Source organism: Oncorhynchus nerka, linkage group LG13, assembly GCF_034236695.1.
Source record: "Oncorhynchus nerka isolate Pitt River linkage group LG13, Oner_Uvic_2.0, whole genome shotgun sequence".
Lineage (NCBI taxonomy): Eukaryota > Metazoa > Chordata > Actinopteri > Salmoniformes > Salmonidae > Oncorhynchus > Oncorhynchus nerka.
In genome coordinates this window covers 90,387,823-90,400,114 of record NC_088408.1, presented here as the reverse complement: position 1 = coordinate 90,400,114, position 12,292 = coordinate 90,387,823, and the positions used below count along the sequence as shown (strand labels likewise).

General features: G+C 43.4%; 1 protein-coding gene across 1 annotated transcript in view; it reads left to right on the top strand.

Annotated features, from left to right (window-relative positions):
• LOC115140342 (nitric oxide synthase 1-like) overlaps window positions 1-5,143 on the top strand; it is a 143,239-nt gene extending 138,096 nt beyond the window's left edge. Inside the window, exons 27-28 of the mRNA XM_065026819.1 lie at window positions 1,655-1,773; window positions 2,639-5,143. Of these exons, the coding sequence (XP_064882891.1) occupies window positions 1,655-1,773; window positions 2,639-2,654 (135 nt within the window). The 3' untranslated portion in view covers window positions 2,655-5,143. The remainder of the gene's footprint in view (window positions 1-1,654; window positions 1,774-2,638) is intronic.
• The last annotated feature ends 7,149 nt before the right edge of the window (window positions 5,144-12,292 follow it).

Below are 12,292 nucleotides of genomic sequence, written 5' to 3'. Positions count from 1 at the left end.
TCCTCTCTGTCCCCACCGATCCCACTGTATCTGTCTTTCCTCTCTGTCCCCACCGATCCCACTGTATCTGCCTTTCCTCTCTGTCCCCACCGATCCCACTGTATCTGTCTTTCCTCTCTGTCCCCACCGATCCCACTGTATCTGCCTTTCCTCTCTGTCCCCACCGATCCCACTGTATCCATCTTTCCTCTCTGTCCCCACCGATCCCACTGTATCCATCTTTCCTCTCTGTCCCCACCGATCCCACTGTATCCGTCTTTCCTCTCTGTCCCCACCGATCCCACTGTATCTGTCTTTCCTCTCTGTCCCCACCGATCCCACTGTATCTGTCTTTCCTCTCTGTCCCCACCGATCCCACTGTATCCATCTTTCCTCTCTGTCCCCACCGAATCTGTCTTTCCTCTCTGTCCCCACCGATCCCACTGTATCCATCTTTCCTCTCTGTCCCCACTGTATCTGTCTTTCCTCTCTGTCCCCACCGATCCCACTGTATCCATCTTTCCTCTCTGTCCCCACCGATCCCACTGTATCTGTCTTTCCTCTCTGTCCCCACCGATCCCACTGTATCCATCTTTCCTCTCTGTCCCCACCGATCCCACTGTATCTGTCTTTCCTCTCTGTCCCCACCGATCCCACTGTATCTGTCTTTCCTCTCTGTCCCCACCGAATCTGTCTTTCCTCTCTGTCCCCACCGATCCCACTGTATCCATCTTTCCTCTCTGTCCCCACCGATCCCACTGTATCCGTCTTTCCTCTCTGTCCCCACCGATCCCACTGTATCCGTCTTCCCCCTCTGTCCCCACCGATCCCACTGTATCCGTCTTTCCTCTCTGTCCCCACCGATCCCACTGTATCTGTCTTTCCCCTCTGTCCCCACCGATCCCACTGTATCCATCTTTCCCCTCTGTCCCCACCGATCCCACTGTATCCATCTTTCCCCTCTGTCCCCACCGATCCCACTGTATCTGTCTTTCCTCTCTGTCCCCACTGATCCCACTGTATCTGTCTTTCCTCTCTGTCCCCACCGATCCCACTGTATCCATCTTTCCTCTGTGTCCCCACCGATCCCACTGTATCCATCTTCCCCCTCTGTCCCCACCGATCCCACTGTATCCATCTTCCCCCTCTGTCCCCACCGATCCCACTGTATCCATCTTCCCCCTCTGTCCCCACCGATCCCACTGTATCTGTCTTTCCTCTCTGTCCCCACCGATCCCACTGTATCCATCTTCCCCCTCTGTCCCCACCGATCCCACTGTATCCATCTTCCCCCTCTGTCCCCACCGATCCCACTGTATCCATCTTCCCCCTCTGTCCCCACCGATCCCACTGTATCTGTCTTTCCTCTCTGTCCCCACCGATCCCACTGTATCCATCTTCCCCCTCTGTCCCCACCGATCCCACTGTATCCATCTTCCCCCTCTGTCCCCACCGATCCCACTGTATCCATCTTCCCCCTCTGTCCCCACCGATCCCACTGTATCTGTCTTTCCTCTCTGTCCCCACCGATCCCACTGTATCTGTCTTTCCTCTCTGTCCCCACCGATCCCACTGTATCTATTTGATCTTCCTGTACTCATCTAACCTCACTTCTTCTATGGCGTAATCCTGTGGCCATTTTATTACACACACGCCTTATCTTCTCTCCTCGCAGGACGAAAACCGTTATCACGAGGACATCTTCGGTGTCACGCTGCGAACGTACGAGGTCACCAACAGGCTGCGTTCGGAATCCATCGCCTACATTGAGGAAAGCAAAAAGGACTCTGACGAGTGAGTCTTTAGTTTACCCCTGCAGCTTTCAGTGTGTTCCCCTGTTGTTCTTTCACAGCCACCAACTGTCCCCGGGACATCTCTGCTGTTTTTACATACTGTGCCATACTGGTGGGAGGGACCTGCAGGCTGTAGATACACTGGAGATGCAGGCTCTGGTCTGGTTTATGACTGTTTTCAAAATGCAGAATGGGTAACCATAGAAACCAGTTTAAAAGGGATCCAACTCAACCAACCAGATCACAGTGTATACAAGTGGCTCTGTTGTGTTTTCCGTTCACTCCGTATATTTATCATTCCATTCCATTGTTTCGTAAAGGGGCAATCTTCCATTGGTACATCCATTTTTTGTACTATTAAATTAATGAAATACACCCATTGATTCTTGTAGAATATAACTTAAAAATGCCTCGAGCTTAGTTCCACTGTCGTATCCCATCAGAGCCAAAAATAAAAGCTTGTTTTACTCCATCGTTTGTAAACAATGTAATTGTAAGCAAACACTGTTTAGCCTCAAAACATGGTTCAAACCATAATTTTTATATCATGGATGGGCAGTCCTTGCATCCATAGCTCTGTCTAGGAATTTAAAAGTGGTTACATTTCTCTAGCCCCATCCCTCAGCTTTTGAACGAAACAGTGGAGGGTGGCATTTTGTTGTTGTTTGAACTGCGGATTGCGCCTTAAGATAATAGAGTCCTTTTTATACATTTGTCATATGAATTAAGAAATAAGTCTGGTTTGCACAATGCCTCATTAAAAATCGGAATAATAGTGTATGTGATCAAAGGCCTTGTTACAGAGTGAGCTGGATGAGTAACGCCTCTGTCTGTCTCTCTCTCTTCCTTCTCCTCCTCTCTGTCAGGGTGTTCTGCTCGTAGAACCGTAAGTGGGGTTCTGGAGCTTTCTGATGTGGACCAATCGGAAGGGCCGTATGCCGCAGGGGGGCGGGGAAACGAGTGACAGACACTACATCTGATCGAGAATACTGTGCCAAGTTTTGTACTGTAAAAAATGTTTGTTCTTTTTATATACCAGTTCAGCTTCATCACGGTCAGTCAGGCTCTGCACTTAGTCTGTAGCAAGGTTTGAAATATTTTGTTTTTTTAGAATTTTGAGATGCGTTCTTTTGTTTATTCCAAAATGCATTACATTCTGATTTCATTATGCATAATAATGTGTACCTAGTATTATACCAGCCTCTTTGTTGATGCATGAGCAAGATGACAATATTGGTACATAAATATACTGTTAGCTATTTAATGTTAGAATCAAACCCTTTTGCTAAAGTATTTGCAGGACTACTTATGGTGAACAAGGTCACAATGCTTTGATTGGAGATTCAGTCTAAGTTCCATTCCCAACCAACTGAATCAAATGCATTTCAACATATACTGTACAAGGCTGAAATGTTGTCAGTCTGAGCTGGTCTACCCTGTTTTGGTGTGTATTATTTTTATTGAGAGAGAGAGAGAGAGAGAGAGAGAGAGAGAGAGAGAGAGAGAGAATATATATACATAAATGTGTGCAGTGAGGAACTATGAACCAGATTTCCTTGACAGTCCATCAAAATGCATTTGTTTCTCTGTCTCTCCGCCTGGCTGTCAAGAGTAGCAGTGCTTTCTCCCTATTTTGTGGTCTGATTTCCAACAGGAATTGCATTCAAATGTGGACGAAAGCCATTGCAATGTTTGAAATGTCATCCCGTGGGAGAGCCTATGCATGTGTATCTTCTGTATACATTCATAGCCAATACTTAACAATTACACACAAAAACCAATGCGTATAATCTAGAGGGCTCTGCATCTTCTAAATGGTATGCAATATTATCAAGGGGGAAAAAAATCTATGGCACATATCTCTGGCTGCCTTCCTATTTATTCGCTAAGACCAAATACTGAGGTATTGGGGTGCTGTCTGATAGCTTTGAAAGAACTTCATATATGGTACATATTTCCAGTGGTAACTGAGTGAGGAAAGGAGTCCTGATTCTAAGTGAATCAAGAGGTTGGGTTGCTTTACTTTGCTTGCAGTCCTTGGCCAACCATTACCACAGACGGAAAAGGAAGTGAGACATACAACGCGCTCCTTCTTTTCTGGTTCGTATACAGTCAATGAACTGCTAATTCATTGGTGCCTGTGGGAGAGCCACCACTTAATCAGACCGTTACTGTGAGAGAAAAAATGATATGATAAATGGCCTAAGTGGGACATCTTCATTTAACCATGAAACCAGAGTTATATATAGCTACATGTACAGTAACTTTCAATGTAGAGGAACCCCTGTTTGTGCATAGTGTCTTTCTTATCCCCATGTCATCAGATCTGGAATAAATAGCAGGAATCTCAAATGGGTGAATCTTGAATAGCGGATCTTGAATAGCTAGTTTGGAGCGATTAACCGACCTTTCCAATTTTGGGGGGTTATTAAACAACTAATTGACCGACTGTTTAATTACTTGAATTCCATTTAGTTTTGTTTGTTTTGTGAGCCCACCACGCCAATTCAAAACTTTCAAGAGAGAAATCTGAGAAATCAAGTCAAGAACTACACTGAACAAAATGTTAAGTGTTGATCCCATGAGCTGAAATTAAAGATCCCAGAAATGTTCCACACTCACAAAATGCTTATTTCTCTCAAATGTTGTGCACAAATTTGTTTACATCCCTGTTGGTGAGCGTCTCTCCTTTGCCAAGATAATAATTTTCTCTCTCTCTCTCTCTCTCTCTCTCTCTCTCTCTCTCTCTCTCTCTCTCTCTCTCTCTCTCTCTCATTGCATTTTAAAGATCAAGAAATGAATAATTAGATCATTGCATTTTGGCTGTTGTCATGGCAATCCAACTAAGTCGAGTTTACTTCATTGTAAAAGAAGGTTGAGGATGATATTTTAATAAAAAATTAAATGTATGATATTCGTCCTTTGTCAAAGTACTGTGTTTACCTTAATTTTCCCACTTTAGGCAAAAGGTAATTAAACAGCCTTTTCAATTAGCATTATGTGAAGGCCATTTAGCAGGGCTGATCTGAGTAATCCTGTTTACATTCTAAACATGTGATTGACATTTGGTTGTGATAAAGAAAATATTTCCAATGGTCACCAACTCTGCAGTTACTTGTGTTTTTTCTTTCTTTCTTCCTTTATTTCTTAGCTTCTTGTGCTTGCCTGCTCTCTTTCTTTAGTGTTTCCTTTGTTTGCAAACTAAAATGGCCGCAAGCATGATTGAAACGTAATGGATTTCTGTTATCTGAGTCTCTCTGCTACTTACTGGCGCATATAGATTAAGCTTTTAACAGAAAACGTGCTGTTTTTATTTGGGGAGAATTAGGCGACTCTGTTCATTGTTCCTATTGCTGAATGTCTTTGTTCCTCCCAAGAACTACAAGTACTTTTGCTTTTTGTTTTTAAGCGTCTTTGAGATTATTTGTAAAATAAAGCTCTATATAAAATAAATGTTATAAAATAATGAATAAATATATAATTATTATTTGTTTACTAGGTTTTTGGGGATTTGGAATGAGGGCCGCTAAAACTCTGATGTAAAATGTGCAACAACAAAAAAATATACAGTACCAGTCAAAAGTTTGCACACACCTACTCATTCCAGGGTTTTTGTATTTTTACTGTTTTCTACATTGAAGGGTAGTAGTGAAGACATCAAAACTATGATATAACACATATGGAATATATATATATATATTAATTTAACCTTTTCTTAACTAGGCAAGTCAGACAAATTATTTACAATGTCAGCCTACCCCAGCCAAACCCAGATGATGCTGGGCCAATTGTGCGCCACCATATGGGACTCCCAATCACGGCTGGATGTGATACAGCCTGGATTCAAACCAGGGACTGTAGTGACACCTCTTGCACTGAGATGCAGTGCTTGAGACTGCTTCGCCACTCGGGAGCCCTATTATGTAGGAACCAAAAAATGGTTAACAACTCAAAATATATGTTATATTTGAGATTCTTACAAAGTAGCCAACCTTTGCCTTGATTACATCTTTGAATACTCTTGGCATTCTCTCAACCAGCTTCATGAAGTCACCTGGAATGCATTTCAATTAACAGGTGTGCCTTGATAAAAGTTCATTTGTGGAATTTCTTTCCTTTTTAATGCATTTGAGCCAATCAGTTGGTTTGTGACAGGGTAGGGGTGGTATACAGAAGATAGCCCTATTTGGTAAAATACCAAGTCCATATTATGGCAAGAACAGCTCAAATAAGCAAAGAGAAATGACAGTCCATCATTACTTTAAGACATGAAGGTCAGTCAATGCAGAACATTTCAAGAACTTTAAAAGTTTCTTTGAGTGCAGTCGCAAAACCATCAAGCGCTATGATGAAACTGGCTCTCATGAGGACCGCCACAGGAATGGAAGACCCAGAGTTACCTCTGCTGCAGAGGATACGTTCATTAGAGTTACCAGCCTCAGAAATTGCAACCCAAATAAATGCTTCACAGAGTTCAAGTAACAGACACATCTCAACATCAACTGTTCAGAGGAGATAGCGTGAATCAGGCCTTCATGGTCAAATTGCTTCTAAAGGACACCAATAAGAAGAAGAGACTTGCTTGGGCCAAGAAACACAAGCAATGGACATTAGACCAGTGGATATCTGTCCTTTGGTCTAATGAGTCCAAATTTGAGATTTTTGGTTCCAACCTCCGTGTCATTGTGAAACGCAGAATAGGTAAACAGATCTCTGCATGTGTGGTTCCCACCGTGAAGCATGGAGGAGGAGGTGTGATGATGTGGGGTGCTTGCTGGTGACACTGTCAGTGACTTATTAAGAATTCAAGGCACACTTCATCAGCATGTCTACCACAGCATTCTGCAGCAATATGCCATCCCATCTGGTTTGGAGAGCGATGGAGCGTAATGGAGTGCTGCTTCAGATGATCTGGCTTTCACAATCACCCGACCTCAACCCATTTGAGATGGTTTGGGATGAGTTGGACCGCAGAGGGAAGGAAAAGCAGCTAACAAGTGCTCAGCATAGACTGTTGGAAAATAATTCCTCATGAAGCTGGTTGAGAGAATGCCAAGAGTGTGCAAAGCTGTCATCAAGGCAAACGGAGGTTAATTTGAAGAATCTAAAATACAAAATATAGTTTGACTTGTTTAACAATTGTTTGGTTACTACATGATTACATATGTGTTATTTCATAGTTTTGATGTTTTCACTGTTATTCTAAAATGTAGAAAATAATAAAAAAAAATAAAGAAAAACCCTTGAATGAGTAGGTGTGTCCAAACGTTTGACTGGTACTGTATGTGAATATACTCTATATATAATATATACAAATAAGAAAAATATTAAACTGAACTATTTGAACCAACTTTTTCTAAAAATGTATTTTGTTTATTTAAATTGATATTATTTGCCTTTTCTGCTTGGTAGAAAGAAGAACACATAAGAAAACAAGCAAGGTTCATGGTCTCCCTGATATCTTTTACGTAGGAGAAAAACAGCAGCACTATATGAATGCATGATGTTCTGTAGCTACTGCTCTATGTCCTCTTGTAAAGAATCTCTGCCTACTTAACAGCACTGTGTCAACGACTACGACTAATGTGACTCATTCCATCCATCCACAGTGTGATGGGACGGACGGTCAATGTGCTTAAGGGGTTTCTGTGTTTGTATCGCTGCTGCTGAATTCCAACAACCCAAACAGCCTCTGCTATGACCCTTAGTGTGGAATTTATCAACCTTGACGGTTTGCATTTTAATGCATACTGCAAGGGCCTTGGCATTTACTTAATAAAACCAAATGTACAGTATGTCAATCCCATGTTTGTTGTCTTTTCTTGTGTGTTTAAACTGTCATGGGATTTTAAATGAGTGGGACGTGGGTAGTGGAGTTTAAGGTCAATGTGGATTGTTGTTGATGACTGTTGCCTGCACTTTTCAAAGATCAAAAGGCTATGGGAGATGTATTGTATACACTTCACATGTCCTGTGTCTTTCCTGTATTGAACTGATTAGAGTTACTGCAAACAAGCCAGCTCTGTGCACTTCCTGCTCTTGTTGTCATTCTCAAAGCCTTCACAACAGGGTAGGGACTCAGAGGTACAATTCAGGCACTGAGATACAATGTGTAGGCGGTGGCACTCAGCTACAGATACAACCCAGCACCATGGAAATCTAACAACGAAGTAAATCAGCCAAACATTAAACCAGCCCCCGTGTCCTCACCCTCCTGTGGATTGGTGGGTGTGCGCCAGAGCGAAAAGCCTACAGCTTCCTAATTAGCATGCCAGTCAAAAGTTTTATGAGGTTGACCTTCCTATTGAGCAAGATACACTACATGATCAAAAGTATGTGGAAACCTGCTCGTCGAACATCACATTCCAAAATCATGGGCATTAATATAGAGTTGGTCCCCCCTTTGTTGCTATAACAGACTGCACTGTTGGAAGATTGCTGAGGGGACTTGCTTACGGTCAGCCACAAGAGCATTAGTGAGGTTGGGCACTGATGTTGGGCGATTAGGCCTGGCTCGCAGTCTGCGTTCCAATTCGTCCCAAAGGTGTTCGATGGGGTTGAGGTCAGGGCTCTGTGCAAAGTTCCAGACCATTATTCATCCACCAAACTTTACAGTTGGCGCAAACTTTGCATTTAGGCAGGTAGCGTTCTCCTGGCAGCCATCAAACCCAGATTCGTCTGTTGGTCTGCCAGATGATGAAGCGTGATTCATCACTCCAGAGAACGCGTTTCCACTTCTCCAGAGTCCAATGGCGGCAAGCTTTACAACACTCCAGCTGACGCTTGACATTGCACATGGTGATCTTAGGCTTGTGTGCAGCTGCTCGGCTATGAAAACCCATTTCATGAAGCTCCTGACAAACAGTTATTGTGCTGACGTTGCTTCCAGAGGCAGTTTGGAACTCGGTAGTGAGTCTTGCAACTGAGGACAGACGGTCCCGTTCTGTGAGCTTGTGTACTCACAATAACAGCACTTACAGTTGACCGGGCAGCTCTTGCAGGACAGAAATTTGACGAACTGACTTGTTGGAAAGGTGGCAACCTGTGACGGTGCCACATTGAAAGTCACTGAACTCTTCAGTAAGACAATTCTACTGCTAATGTTTGTCTATGGAGATTGCATGGTTGTGTGGTCGATTTTATACACCTTTCAGCAAAGGGTGTGGCTGAAATAGCCAAATCCACTCATTTGAAGCACACATACTTTTGAATATATAATGTAGTTTGGGGAAGCAGTCAGTGGAGCACAGGAGAAAACTAAGAAGCCCCCTGCACTGATTTCATCATCAGTCACTTTATCATTCTAAACAACATTGAACCTACATCATCAGCACACAAAAAAGCACACTCAGATATAGCTTAACTATCTGTTTGTAAGTTTAAAAGGAAACAGAAAAAGGTAGAAAATGATCTCTTTGGGTAAGAAAAATAGATTGTGGTAGAACCATTGTGGTGGAACCGTGGTAGTTGGGAAGAAGTTGGCCAAAGAGTCCCTGCTGCCATCCATACTGGAAGATGATGACGCAGAGACAGAGCGAGAGAGAGCGAGAGAGAGCGAGTGAGAGCGAAACAGAGCGAGAGAGAGCGAGTGAGAGCGAGAGAGAGCGAGAGAGCGCGAGAGAGAGCGAGTGAGAGCGAGAGAGAGCGAGAGAGAGCGAGAGCGAGAGAGAGCGAGTGAGAGCGAGTGAGAGCGAGACAGAGCGAGAGAGAGAGCGAGAGAGAGCGAGAGAGAGCGAGAGAGAGAGAGAGCGAGAGAGAGCGAGATAGAGCGAGAGAGATCATAACATCATACTTAACATCATACTTAGCTCTGGCATCTTCCCCAATATTTGGAACCAAGGACTGATCACCCCAATCCACAAAAGTGGAGACAAATTTGACCCCAATAACTACCGTGGAATATGTGTCAACAGTAACCTTGGGAAAATCCTCTGCATTATTATTAACAGCAGACTCGTATATTTCCTCAATGAAAACAATGTACTGAGCAAATGTCAAATTGGCTTTTTACCAAATTACCGTACAACAGACCATGTATTCACCCTGCACACCCTAATTGACAACCAAACAAACCAAAACAAAGGCAAAGTCTTCTCATGCTTTGTTGATTTCAAAAAAGCCTTCGACTCAATCTGGCATGAGGGTCTGCTATACAAACTGATGGAAAGTGGTGTTGGGGGTAAAACATACGACATTATAAAATCCATGTACACAAACAACAAGTGTGCGGTTAAAATTGGCAAAAAACACACACATTTCTTCACACAGGGTCGTGGGGTTAGACAGGGATGCAGCTTAAGCCCCACCCTCTTCAACATATATATCAACGAATTGGCGCGGGCACTAGAAAAGTCTGCAGCACCCGGCCTCCCCCTGCTAGAATCCGAAGTCAAATGTCTGCTGTTTGCTGATGATCTGGTGCTTCTGTCACCAACCAAGGAGGGCCTACAGCAGCACCTAGATCTTATGCACAGATTCTGTCAGACCTGGGCCCTGACAGTAAATCTCAGTAAGACCAAAATAATGGTGTTCCAAAAAAGGTCCAGTCACCAGGACCACAAATACAAATTCCATCTAGACACTGTTGCCCTAGAGCACACAAAAAACTATATATACCTTGGCCTAAACATCAGCGCCACAGGTAACTTCCACAAAGCTGTGAACGATCTGAGAGACAAGGCAAGAAGGGCATTCTATGCCATCAAAAGAAACATACATTTCAACATACCAATTAGGATTTGGCTAAAAATACTTGAATCAGTCATAGAGCCCATTGCCCTTTATGGTTGTGAGGTCTGGGGTCCGCTCACCAACCAAGACTTCACAAAATGGGACAAACACCAAATTGAGACTCTGCACGCAGAATTCTGCAAAAATATCCTCCGTGTACAACGTAAAACACCAAATAATGCATGCAGAGCAGAATTAGGCCAATACGCACTAATTATCAAAATCCAGAAAAGAGCCGTTAAATTCTACAACCACCTAAAAGGAAGCGATTCACAAACCTTCCATAACAAAGCCATCACCTACAGAGAGATGAACCTGGAGAAGAGTCCCCTAAGCAAGCTGGTCCTGGGGCTCTGTTCACAAACACAAACACACCCTACAGAGCCCCAGGACAACAGCACAATTAGACCCAACCAAATCATGAGAAAACAAAAAGATAATTACTTAACACATTGGAAAGAATTAACAAAAAAACAGAGCAAACTAGAATGCTATTTGGCCCTACACAGAGAGTACACAGCGGCAGAATACCTGACCACTGTGACTGACCCAAAATTAAGGAAAGCTTTGACTATGTACAGACTCAGTGAGCATAGCCTTGCTATTGAGAAAGGCCGCCGTAGGCAGACATGGCTCTCAAGAGAAGACAGGCTATGTGCTCACTGCCCACAAAATGAGGTGGAAACTGAGCTGCACTTCCTAACCTCCTGCCCAATGTATGACCATATTAGAGAGACATATTTCCCCCAGATTACACAGATCCACAAAGAATTCGAAAACAAATCCAATTTTGAAAAACTCCCATATCTTTTGGGTGAAATTCCACAGTGTGCCATCACAGCAGCAATATTTGTGACCTGTTGCCACGAGAAAAGGGCAACCAGTGAAGAACAAACACCATTGTAAATACAACCCATATTTATGCTTATTCATTTTATCTTGTGTCCTTTAACTATTTGTACATTGTATATATATATATAATATGACATTTGTAATGTCTTTACTGTTTTGAAACTTCTGTATGTGTAATGTTTACTATTAATTTTTGTTGTTTTTCACTTTATATATTCACTTTGTATGTTGTCTACCTCACTTGCTTTGGCAATGTTAACACATGTTTCCCATGCCAATAAAGCCCTTCAATTGAATTGAATTGAATTGAATTGAGAGAGCGAGAGAGAGCGAGTGAGAGCGAGAGAGAGCGAGTGAGAGCGAGAGAGAGAGAGAGCGAGAGAGAGCGAGAGAGAGAGCGAGCGAGAGAGAGCGAGAGAGAGCGACAGAGAGAGCGAGAGAGAGCGAGTGAGAGCGAGACAGAGCGAGAGAGAGAGAGCGGGAGAGAGCGAGAGAGAGAGCGAGAGAGAGCGAGTGAGAGCGAGACAGAGCGAGAGAGAGAGAGAGCGAGTGAGAGCGAGAGAGAGAGAAAGCGAGAGAGAGAGCGAGCGAGAGAGAGCGAGAGAGAGAGAGAGCGAGAGAGAGAGAGCGAGAGAGAGAGCGAGTGAGAGCAAGCAGCTGCGTGGGATAGGGAGCCCGACCACCCAGCAGGCCTAGGACAGCTCTCAGTAGGGAAACCATCGACAGGCAGGCAGGTGGGCAGATAGACAGACTTAAGAGATTGTTGGAAAGGATCTTTATACAGTCCTGTAAAATAGTAAGCACTGTTGATATGTTCATTGTTGTGGATATCCACCACCACAAGCAAGTCACTGATATCTGGTTAAAAAACAACCTGTGTACTCTTATCTACTTGATGACTTTGATAACAATGCATATGGAGTCATTTAGTAACCAAA